This window comes from Cotesia typhae, unplaced genomic scaffold (assembly GCF_013202065.1).
Source record: "Cotesia typhae breed Kobodo isofemale line unplaced genomic scaffold, CoteBio_Ctyphae contig_119, whole genome shotgun sequence".
NCBI lineage: Eukaryota > Metazoa > Arthropoda > Insecta > Hymenoptera > Braconidae > Cotesia > Cotesia typhae.
In genome coordinates, this window is record NW_027423712.1 from 3,992,310 (window position 1) to 4,005,257 (window position 12,948).

The 12,948-nt window shown below is 34.7% G+C and overlaps 1 protein-coding gene across 4 annotated transcripts in view; it reads left to right on the plus strand.

Moving 5' to 3' along the window:
- The window catches only part of Sim (bHLH transcription factor single-minded), a 59,194-nt gene that overhangs the window by 29,623 nt on the left and 16,623 nt on the right, over nucleotides 1–12,948 (plus strand). For 3 of the 4 annotated variants that reach the window (XM_074247215.1, XM_074247233.1, XM_074247225.1), the window contains exon 4: nucleotides 2,225–2,527. The exons of the other annotated variant lie outside the window; for it this stretch is intronic. In XM_074247215.1, coding sequence (XP_074103316.1) covers nucleotides 2,225–2,527 — 303 coding nt within the window. The remainder of the gene's footprint in view (nucleotides 1–2,224; nucleotides 2,528–12,948) is intronic. 4 annotated transcript variants of the gene reach the window in all.

Sequence of the window (12,948 nt, forward strand, 5' to 3'; positions counted from 1 at the left end):
TTGACTTCAATAATTCTTCTGGCAGCTGCATCGCGTGTTTCAATCGGCCGATTAGTTCTATAGATATAATGTGACAAAAAAAAAAGTTACATTTTGACACACACGCATGCGGACCCTACTAAAAATATTCAGAATAGCTTTCTTTAATCTTAAAATAATAAGGGCTGAGGAAGACTTAATTTTGGGAAATCGGGAGAAAACCAATATCTTAACTATTTTTAAAAAATTTTAAATTTTCCAAGCGGGAGACTTAAAAACACGACAATAGAATAGAAATTAAATTATTTTTGTGAATGAAATACACAGTAAAAAATTTTGCGTCATTGCATACACATTTTGATGTGTAAATTCGACATTTATTGTGTTAAATTAACACAAAAAAGTGTTGAATATTTAACACAAAATTTTTTGACGCATTGACGTAAAATTTTTTACTGTGTAGGGTCATTCCATGTCAAATCGACAAATAGTTGGAATCGACCCCTTCCGATTTGGACGAATTTTGGTCAGAAGTTTTCTTTTACCATATAATGAAGTTCTGCCGATAGAAAAAAAAATAAAAATGTTTTTTTCAACAGATATGCAATCTCAAAATTTCGCAATTTTTCCAGTTTTTCAAATTTGTTTTTATAATATCTCGAACGCTATTATAGATATAGGAATGGTCTTCTGTTTATTTGAAAGGGGACACTTAGAGCTCTTGAAAAAAAAACATTTTGGAAAAAAATTTTAAAAAATGCCCAATTTGTCAAATTTTGAATTTTTGAAAATCGTTAAAAATAAAGTTCGCAGTTAAAATTTTGACTAAATTTTTTTTTGTTAAATACCTTGTACTGATGTTAAAAGATCCTGAAATTTTTAGAAGGATGTTTTTCTTTTTTTCAAAAATATAAATTTTTTAACTTCCAAAAAAAATTATACAAAAGGTAAAGTTATGCAGTTACATAATAGTGTGATTTTGATCATTAAAAAATAAGCATAATGTGGAAATATTAAATAATAAATTAATTTCATTTTTTTTTTATTTTTTGGACATTATCTTTAAGTCATATCCTTAACGCATGAAATAATTCGTTATTTGTTTTTTTTTTTACTTTATTTCAAGTTATTAACACCACTTATCGTTCTATCAACATGGAAATAATTTGAAATTTGAGATTGAGAAACATTAATGTGCAGAAATTTTTATGTAAACGAGTATTCGAAAGAACGAAAAAAAATTGTTATTCTTATCTCATTATTTCTAGTTTTTATCGAAAATTAATAATTGTTTGAGTTATTTGACGTTAAAAACTGTAATTGAAGTAAAGAAATCGACAAAATGTGTCATGCGTTAAAAAAATTATAAATTATGTCATGTGTTGGCCTGACTTCAAGATAATGTTCAAAAATGAAAAGAAAAAAAAAAAAGATGAAATTAATTTATTATTTAATATTTCCACTTCATGCATTTACTTTATAATGATCAAAATTACAATACTATGTATCTGCATCACTTTACCTTACTTAAAAGTTGCAAAAAACGAAACAACATTTTTTTTGGAAATTCAAAAATTCATATTTTTGAAAAAAAGAAAAACATCCTTCTAAAAGTTTCAGGATCTTCTAACATCAGTACAAAGTATTATTTAAAACAAATTGTGCCAAAATTTTAACTGCGAACTTCATTTTTAACGATTTTCAAAAATTCAAAATTTGACAAATTTGGCATTTTTTAAAATTTTTTTCCAAAACATTTTTTTTCAGAAGCCCTAAATGTACCCTTTCAAACAATCAAAAGGCCATTTAAAAACTGGAAAAATTGTGAAATTTCGAATTTGCATATCTTTAAAAAAAAAAATTTTGTATTTTTTTTTCTTTGGCAGATCTTCGTTATATGATAAAAGAAAACTTCTGACCAAAATTTGTCCAAATCGAAAAGGGTCGATTCCATCTATTTGTCGATTCGAAATGGAATGACCCAATAATAAAAACAGTTGCGTAAAAGAAACTGCAAAAAATTTTACAGTAATAAAGTGCTCTCTGAGATACTGTGGATTATGAATCGTGCAATATGTTTGTGAAAAATATGACGATATAGATATCAACGGTAACCTTCACTAATATTCTATTTTCCGTATATGAACTAATTCGATAAGTTCTTGTAAACTTCATTTTATACTGAAATTTTTTTTTTTTACTTTTATGATGAATGAATTTTAATATTTTGCTTTTACGATTGTAGACTCTCGATGGATTCATATTCGTAGTAGCACCTGATGGAAAAATAATGTATATTAGTGAGACTGCAAGTGTACATTTGGGTCTTTCACAAGTTGAATTAACCGGCAACAGTATTTACGAGTATATTCATCCAGTTGATCATAATGAGATGCATGATGTATTGAATTCACCATCTTCTATATTAAATCGATCGTTTCTACTACCAAATGCTCATGGAAACATTGAAATAGAACGAGCATTCTTCATTAGGATGAAATGCGTGTTAGCTAAAAGAAACGCTGGACTCGTTACTTCAGGTTGGAAGGTAAGACTATTTTCTGAAAATTATTTTTAAATTATAATTTCTATTTCCGCAATTCTACACGGCAGTTTGCAATTGACATAATTATACTTTGAGGGTGGGATAGACCTAGTTAAAGTTTTCTATCTTTCTGGTATGTATATTATATACTTTAGTATATTATCTGAAAATTTCAAATAGATCCGGCAAATATTTTTGGAAATAAATCGTATCTTAGATGTGTATTCATATAGACCTGTCCGGGTGATTGAAAGTAGGTTTCAAATTTTTCACAATCTTCTTAGACATATTTCACAGGCATAAATCGAAGGAATAAAATTTCTGAAAATAACATCAATTTTTTAGACCATGTGAGGTTGGAAATTTTTTTAACTTTTTTTTAACTTTTTTCGGAAAGCTGGCATTTTGTGAATAACTAGATCATATAATTGTGAACAAACTGTTTTATTTTCTCGTCGACTGAACTATTTACTAAGGTTTTAAGACATGGAGATTTGATGAAAACTCGCATTTCTATATTAAGACCGAAATCAATAACTTCCTACTTTTGAAAATTATTAATTTTCAAAGCGCGAAGTTCAAAGGTGCTCAATTTTTTCAGCTTAGTCTTATATTACATATCTGATACATTACTATGTTAAATACATTGTCCAATTGTGATATAGCTGGTTTCGTTTTTTAGTTCTCTGATCATTCATATACCTAATACGGATAAGTCACAGCTCTCGAAAAATTGTACTACTACAGTTATATAGCTAGGGTCATTTTTCATATGTAATCTGGATTACCCAAGTTTTGCCGCTGAATTTCAATCTACATATATTAAGTATAAAGAAGTTTCATGCATTTTTTTAACATAAAAATAAAACATATGTATTAGTGATGATCAATAACATAAATCATTAAGGCATATTATACAGTTCTAATAGTGATTGAAACTAACAATATTTTCGTTAGTGACTTCAACATTTATGAATTTATTCCTAATTATTGAAATCATTATATTTTTTAAATTCTGAATCGTACTGAGAGAATCCCTGCATGTTTACTATTATTGGAAATATTACAAAAATTATCAGAATTATTGGTGTTCATTATTCCGATAATTTATTTGTTTTTAGGGGAGGAAAGGGCTAAATGAACCTGTAAAATATTAGCTTAAACTAATTACATTAAATTATTTATTTTCACTGGGACAGGGTGTTAAAATATGTTAAGTCACTTCGTTAGTGTATTGTCAATATATTGTCAAATATTATCACAGAGACAGAGCTTTGAATACTGAACATTGATTGTTGATCACGAGTATTTAACAGCACTGAGTTATTGAGTATTAACAGAGCACATTACAATTAAGTTGATGATATAATTGAGCTTAATGAATTATTGTAGTGTAGAGCTTGAGCATTATTAACGTGGCGCTTTACACATGAAGTAATTTAACGGCAGAGCGTAGAATTTGAGTATTATTGATGTATAGTTTTAAAGAGTTATAATAATTAATGATTTATCAAGCCGTAGCGAAGCATTATGAAGATTTCACTTCACATTATGTAGATCATAATGACGAGCGTAGAACAGACTTACTATCAATTAATTTAAGTTTTTCACATGATTAAAATTATGTCGAGCTATACAAAATTATACTAAGTTCACAAATTATAATCATGACAAATACTTTGAACGAGTGATGAGTCGAGTACGGAGTTTGAAGGTATACTGAAACTTTTGCAGTCACCAGTAATATTTAACAAAAGATTTGAGAGATTATGTGCATACCTTTAAGGATTAGGTGATGATATCGACTCAGACAGGTATGACTAAAACTAAGTGATGATTTTTAGATTGCTGAGTGATGAGTCATGTTGGTCATTGGAATTTTAATGAGTACTATTTTAATCCCTTCTGACTGAGTTGCCAAAGATGAATAATTTTTAATAGTTGGCAACGTAACTTGAATTGAATGCCCGGATCGTGCATGATTAATCTATTAGAATGATTACCTGGAATGGAGCACAAGTTGCAATGTAGCACGTGGACGATATTAGTCGTAGTTGGCGCGCAACTGAATACCGAGTTGAGATGCTGAGTACCAAAGGGCGCGTTTGTAGCAGAACCTCTGGTGAAGTCGAGTGCAGCGTTATCAAGTATTCTCGCGCGAACACTTGATAATTACGCAACAAAACCAAGAAAAAGTTTAGCAACTTTTTATTATTCGAATGAAAACTAAATAATAATTTTTTTTTTCTTCAAATGGTAGTTTATTATGTCTATCATTATCAATCCATAAATCAGTCAATAAATAACGTGAATTCTTATTCTTCTCTGCTGGACCGATTTCACTAATTCTTTTTTTGGTGTGCTTGTTATTGTCAGAAGAAGGTTTTGATGAAAGAAAAAGTTGCGCTTTGGCACAAAACCTACTGCACCAGTGTGTCTTCAAAGATAAAATTGACGTCTGCTTCATCTGCGAACAACATCTCAACTTCCCAGACAGAACATGGTTTGCAGACGAAACTGGCACAGCAGGAATTTAGTTTGTGAACATAAAGAACGTTACCGCCAACAACAGCAGAAATGTAGCAGGTTTTGTCTGGATTCAAAGCCCCATAACCTCCTTCATGAGCGTTTATCTCTCACCTAATGAAGGGATTAGTGCGTTCCGATAGAAACTGGTAAATATAAAAGATGCGATTACTAAATTCGACGGCAAAGTCATTGTAGCTGGTGATTTTAAAGCCAAATCGGCTGAATGGAGCGCTGCTTTCTCTGACACCAGATGCAACGAAGTCGCTGACGTTGCAGCAAGACTCGACCTTATAGTATTGAACACCGGGAGCATCACGACCTTAAGAAGACCGGTGTACCAGTAATCCATCCTCGACATTTCGTTGGTGACTCCAAAGATTGCCAACATAATCGAAAACTGGACTGTATCCGAAGAGTACAGTGGCAGAGATCACTAATATGTAACATTCAGCGTTGGACTGGGACCTATTTCAGTTCCACAACGTGACCTTCACAAGTGGAAATGGAACGCCAGGAAGCTTCGCACGGAAAAAGTATATATTCTGGAATATATTCCAGAGTATATCCGAGAATATATTTCGGATATAGCCCGTTTTACCCAAGGAATATATTTCAAAAATATATATACTAGATATATCCAGTATATATACGATGGATCAGACTATAGATCTGACGACGGACCAGACTATAAACTAGAGAAAAATGTCGAGTAAAACGGAATACAAGTGAGCGCATGCCCATATATTCCGGAATATATTCCTTGGGCAAAACGGGCTATATCCGGAATATATTCAGAATATATTCTCGGATAGATTCTGGAATATATTTCAGAATATATACTTTTTCCGTACGGGTTGATCTAGAGGCATAGCAGAACTTTGTAAAAGATGCCATGAGCTACGTCACCGCACAACAAGAGCTGCGAAACGCTCCTTAGACCCGGACTTATATTCAAACGAGTACAAACAGAAGAAAAAGATGTTAAACCGTGCCATCAAAGCAAGTAAAACGATATTGTGGAAAGAGATCTGTAACGATCTCGACAAAGACGTCTGGGGTAAAACCTACCAAATTGTCACTAAACGACTCGCAAAGGCCTTACCAGAAGCGCCGAAGTCTCTTGCCTTAATGAACTGCATCGTAGCGGAGCTGTTCCCCAAACATCTGCCGCGGGAGAAAAAGCGCTATGCTGATAACGGTGCAGAAACGCACTTTACAGTCAAAGAACTTCAAGACGCAACTAAAACCAGTTAGCTTTTTTAAATATCTTTTTCTTTGTCCTATTGTTGGGTCTTGGGATTTACTATTATTGGCTAGATGTATAAAAATTGAAAAATGATTGCTATCATAGAGATCGTCTGAGACACTCCACTTCATTCTATAACTTATTGATGCTGGAGTGATCGAAAAATCAATATTACTGGTTGTACCATATTGGCTATTGAAATGAGTTTCTTTACCAATATTTAACAGTATTTCTTCGTCTCAGAAATCGAGCCAGTTTGCTATTATTTTATCTCTGTAATCGTTGAAACTTGAGCTCTAACATTCATGATGACTATTGAAGTCCCCTGTGATTAGACGGTAAATAATTTTAGCCATATCCAATGGTAGAATTAAGTCAGCCACGTGCTCAACCACTATTTCAGTAACTATGTTTGCCTTCAACAGAATTCAGTAAGTTTTTAAACTGGGTAATCGTCATAGGGAAATTCTGTTCTTCTTTGAATTTATTCTCCGAGTCTTGTTAGACTTGGTCATCAATTCTGACGACAGTCTTGATTTTCGTTTTTGCCACTCGAGGTTTCGGTGAATCTTTACTACATTGTCCTCCAACTCACTTGATGCATAGGAGTTCTCAGACTTCCGATTCGATTCACTTTCAATAGGTTTCTTTGTGGTGATTTTCTGATTACCAGCAGCATTAATTCTTTCTATATCACTAATGTCTGACGAGATCACTTTTGTAAGAGAGTGGATTCTTTTGAGTTTTTTTGTTGTCTCCTCAGTTTCCGCAACCGTTTGGTTTTTTGGTATAGAGATCCATGACGTTTGTTGTATAGGTGTAGGTGGTGGCAACATGGTATTTTCTTGGTTGAGAGCAGATGGATTCCTAGATTTCTTGAGTAATGAGGGAAAAGCCTGGAGTTTAGCAGTCTTTGGAGTCATTGGAAGGTCTTCCCTGTTGAAAATATCCAATAGATTCCAATAAAAAAAAATTTATATCGGAATCTTCTAATTATCAATTGTTCATTAATCAAAAAGAGCTAGATAATAAAATCAAAAAAATCTTTAGTAATAATCACCTTGCTATGCCGCTAAACTTTAGAGAAACTTTTATTGTATATGCTTTAACTAAATATTATTAACATTGTAAATCTCTGTATACTGAAAGATCACTAAATACTCGTGCTAAACTTATACCTTTACCTAAAATTAATAAAGCTATCAGCACAAAAAATGCTCTGTATGTAGCGATTAAATATTACAATTTACTTCCAAATGAAATGAAAATGTTAAAATGCTCTATATCAACACTTCGTAAAAAACTTGGGGTCTGGTTAAAATTTAATAATGTATAGGAATATAAAGAGTTGAAAAACTTAAATTACTAAATTATTAATTTGTTAAAATTTGATATAATTATGTACTTCTTACTTTATACTCAAATAATTTAATTTTATATTTTTTATGTTGTAATTATGTTTAAATATGTATTCCTTCTGGTTCTATGTACAGGTGTGTACCACCTCTATAGAATCACTACCAGAAGTAAAAATGATAAATAAATAAATAAAAAGTCTATTGTGCTTTTGTCGCAGTAATTCCTTTTACATACCAATACCGATTATAATATGGAAAATGCAATTGGGGTGAATAAGTTCTATTGGAGTGTATATGGAAGATTATTTCTTACGTGGATATCCAGTTATTCCAATTAACAAAGTTTATTTTATGTCAATAAATGGGAGTATCCAAATAAAGTCTGTTGTGTTTCTTAAAAATTTCAAGAGGATGATCCTTCTCGAATTTGCGATTTTCACTTCTGGTCTTGATCAGGATTTCCAGAATCAAATGACGATTTTTTCTATCGATAACTACTTGTCAACACTTATTAAATGTGAAAATAAGTATGTTTGGATTTCCAGAGCGGGCGTAGCTTATAACCTAATAAATTTAATGGGGCGATCCTTCTAGAATTTACAATTCAGATGCCTGGCTTTTATCAGGATTTTCACAATAAAATGACAATTTTTTCTAACGATACCTATTTGTCAACACTAATTAACAGTGACAAGAAGTATGTTTGGATTTCCAGAAAGGGCTTAGCTTATAACCTAATAAATTTAATGGGGCGATCCTTTAAGAATTTACAATTCAGATACCTGAATTTTATCATGATTTTCGCAATCAAATCAAAATTTTTTCAGTACATATTTCTTTATATTTATTAAATATACTTATACATGTTCATTTGAAAAAAAATAATGTAGAAACAGATAGAATTACTATAGAAACGGTTCGTTTTTGATTTTTTTTATAGAAGTTTAGTTCAATTTCTGCCAAATACAATTTTGTCGTGTAACTATTCAAAAACAATCTGCAATAAAGAAAAGTATAAAAGTACAAAATAACTATCTTGACCATCTTAGACTTATTTATCTGATACGGTGTCATCACCAGGTGAAGTTGGTGAACTGTCTGCAGAAGAATCTGAATCTTCACCAGATCCAGAAGAGCTGCGTGAGGAAGAGCTCCCATCCTTGAGCGGCAATTTTGTTTTGTTTGCATCACGTAACGAAAGCTTGGTGGATTGACGAACCGAAGAGTTACTTTTTGCCACAACGAGTGTAGTGGAGGTACTTGCAGATGTGACATTGCCATCAATGTTAGGATCTGATAAGGAGGTTACATCCTTCTTTTTATCGATTTCTTTTTATCTCGATTTTTTGTCTTAAGCTTGGAAGATCGATCAGCCGAAGAGTCCCTTTTTTGGAAATTGAGTGGAGTAGAGGTATCTGCAGGCACGACAGTTCCATCAATGTTAGGACCATTTTTTTGACAATCATGACTTGAATCCTTTTCATTTATCATTGTATCTTCTGCAACAATAAAGTGCCGATTTCATAGTAAGACTTTGTTCAAACAAAAATTTGAAATCTTACTCCGAAAAAAAAAACCTATGAGCATAACAATTTGTGGATGACTTGTAGCTTCTACAAAACTTTCTTTTAAAATAAAAAAAATTATGTTTTTATGCATAATTTATTTCTGATGAAATTAAAAAACAAAAAAATGTGATTATTAGAAATATAATTTCATCACCTTCATTTTTGGAATTTTTATAGCAATAAATTATTATGATTTTACACGATTATCTAATATCATGATGCACATCAACATTCTAATTAGTAAATTGTCTGACTCCATTTTAGAGAATATTCTATTTGTATGAAAAAAACAATTAGTTCAAAATTTGTTATTTCTTTAAAAAACCATTTTATATCATTATTATCTTATAGAGATATAATATTCAGGTTTAAATCATTCAAATAATTCGATTATGGCTACATCAAAATGTTAAAAAATCACCCTCTAAAAAATATGGAGTTAGACAAATTGCTAATTAGACCATCGACATGATTGTTTTCCACTCATAAAATTGCTAACAATTATTATTATGTGAAAGTTCCAAGAATTGAATTAAAGATAATTTCATCATCTCAACCATGATTTTTTTTTCTTTAGAAATAAGCGACTCCTCAGTCAATAATTTTTTATAAACGAAATTACAAAAATCGCAGTTCTCATGATTTCAAACATTTCCAATAGCTACCATTTCTAAGCAAATCTAACAATTTTGTTTATCTTCAAGCTCATGCAAGGTAATCACCTAAGAAAAAAGTGTATTTTTATCTACTGAGTAGATAAAAATAAAGGGAAAGATAAAAATCAAAAGGGGAAGGACGGTGGTGTTTATTACTCGATAGGCTTTATTAGGTGACTGAATAGTAATTACGGACAGTGTCTCGGATAGCTTAACTGGTAGAGCCTTTGGCACGTAACCAAACGATCCGGGTTCGATTCCCGGTCTGGGCTGTCCGAATTACTTTTTCAGTTACCGAAAATTCCTACTGAGTAAAGGTCCTCCCCCTCCCCCTTTATCCTTTATTTCCCCCAGTTCCCAAAAATTTGTCTTTAATGACAAATTTAGCTATTATATATGGCTATTATATATATATATATATATATATATATATATATATATATATATATATATATATATATAGATAAATTTTAAATTTTTAACTTGCCGCTAAGAAAATTGAAAATTTTCAATAATCGGGAAGTTATTGGTTTTACCCCGTTTTTCGAAAATCGAGTTCTCATCAGATCTTGACGTTTTGAGGTCCTAGGAAGTTTCCCTGAATGTTTTCGTGATGATGTCCGTATGTCTGTATGTGTGTGTGTATGTGTATGTGTGTGTGTGTTTTTCTTTTTTTTTTATAAGAGGTACGAAAAAAGATCTTCAAAAGACACCGCTATCGTTAACTCTGTCGCCCATCTTACGGCAGATATCGATAGTCGGTAGTGTGGAGATTTTTACCCACTAAAAAAACATTCCTCTTCCCCTCTCTTCTAGATGGTACGGGGAGGACTGGATTGGAACCGCGTTAGCATTACTTCAATCCAGCCGTACTGCGTCTCACGACGCCTACTCCTGGCTACTGGTCTCTTTCTGCGATTTTGTCTTTCAGGAGGTGCTATGCATAAGCTGCAACAGCAGACCAGTTTTTCTCTTGTTTGATCATATAGGTCACCAGGCTTGAGGGGGAGAGCCTGGTGCCAATGATCTCTTCGGTGCTTCTTCTGTAGTCCTTCCACCGAGCACACTCGAAGAATGTGTGTTCGGCGTCGTCGATTTTAACCGGGCAGTATTTGCATGTTGGTGTGTTGTGTAAACCCATCTTGAAGAGATAGGCGTTGTACTGCCCATGTCCTGTCAGTAGTTGGGTCAGGAAAAAATCCGTGTCCCCGTGTTTCCGAGAGAGCCAGGCGTTGATGTTTGGGATCAGTCGCGCTGTCCATCTGCCTGTCTCTCCCGACGTCCATCGGTCCTGCCACTCTTGCTGCGTTTCCGTTTTTATCTTCGTTTTTGCCTCCTTCATGTTTTCGCCGTCGATTTTAGCGTCGTAGAGTTTTGCTCTTTCGAACGCTAATAGGTCGATGGGCGCGGCTCCCGCAATGACCAATACAGCCGCTTCTGAAACTGTGCGGTAGGCGCAGGCAACCCTGAGAGCGCCTCGCCGCTGTACTGCTGCTATCTTTCGCCGGTAGGTCTTCTGCTTTAATATGTCTGCCCATATCTCCGCTCCACAAAGCAGTACCGAGTGGACTGCTTCTAAAAGAACTCTTCTCTTCTTTGTTCTTAGTCCCATGGTGTTGGTTATAATTCGTGCTAGGCTAGACACAATCTTGCTGGCTTTCTTGCATGCACTGTCGAGGTGTTCACAGAAAGACAGTTTCTCGTCTATCATTATCCCTAGATAGCACAGGGCCCTTGTTGACGTGAGTTTTGTTCCTCCCAAGTCCACAGCGAATGGTTTTGGAAACCATTTTTGTCGAGTCAGGACAACCATCTCTGTTTTTTGCTTGGCGAGTTTTAGGTGGTGTTTCTCAAGCCAGGCTTCGATAGCATCAGTGGTGTCTCGAACTAGCAGTTCTGCCTCCTCGGCACTGTCTACTACAATCGTAGCCGCGACGTCATCTGCGAAGCCCGTGAGTTCCACCTGCTTCGGCAGCGGAATTCGCAGGAGCTCGTCGTAGTCAGCGTTCCATAGGTTGGCCCCCACAATTGAGCCTTGGAGCACGCCAGCCGTTACGTCATGTTCTTGATAGCTCTCTGTTGTTTCCACAATCAGCTTTCTCTCATCAAGGTAATCGTCGATCATTTTCAGATTTTCTGGTTCCACGTCAAATTTGTGCTCCAGAGCGTCTAAAATATCCTCCCAATTCGCGCTGTTAAAGGCGTTTTTAACGTCAAATGTTAGAAGAAGACAGACCTCGCGAGCTTTGAGACTACCAGACCATGCTCCTCTTGCTATCTCCGTTACCTTCTGAATTGCACCGATTGTTGATCGTCCTTTCTGGAAGCCATGTTGGTTAAAGGCAAAACCTCCAGCACGATCGATGTCATTGCGTAGCCTCCCTTGAATGAGCTTCTCGAGCAGCTTTCCGGCAATGTCCAGCATGCAGAGTGGTCTGAACGACGAAGGTGTTATAGGGGCTCCCTTCCCCTTGTCCAAAAGGACCAATCTCTGCCGCTTCCAGATCTTAGGGAACGTGCCGGTTGTCAGACAGGCATTGTAAGCGCTTAAGAGTATGTCTGGGTACTCCAGGGCTGCAATCTTGATGACAGATGCCAGTATGCCGTCAAGACCAGGTGCTTTTCCTGTCTTGATAGTCTTTGCCGCGTGTTGCAGTTCCTTGGTGATAAAGGGTGTTGTTTTGTCATTTTTCGCATAATGTCTCTTCTCCCGGAGCGGGTGTCTGGGAAACAGCTCCGCCACGATGCTGTTCATCAAGGCAGGACATTTTGGCGCTTCTGGCAAAGCCTTTCCAACTCGTTTAGTTACGATTTGGTAGGCCTTACCCCAGAAGTCATTGTTGAGGTCGTTGCAGATCTCTTTCCACAATATCGCTTTACTCGCTTTAATAGCTTTATTCAAAGCCTTTTTGGCCTGCTTGTACTCCATCGAATATTTATTTTGGTCGAGAGAATGCTTCGCAGCTCTCGTTGCTCGTCGACGTAGCTTGTGGCATGTTTTTCGAAGCTCTGCTATCTCTTGTGACCACCAGTATGCCGGCCTATGAGAGTCTTGCTTTTTCAGCCG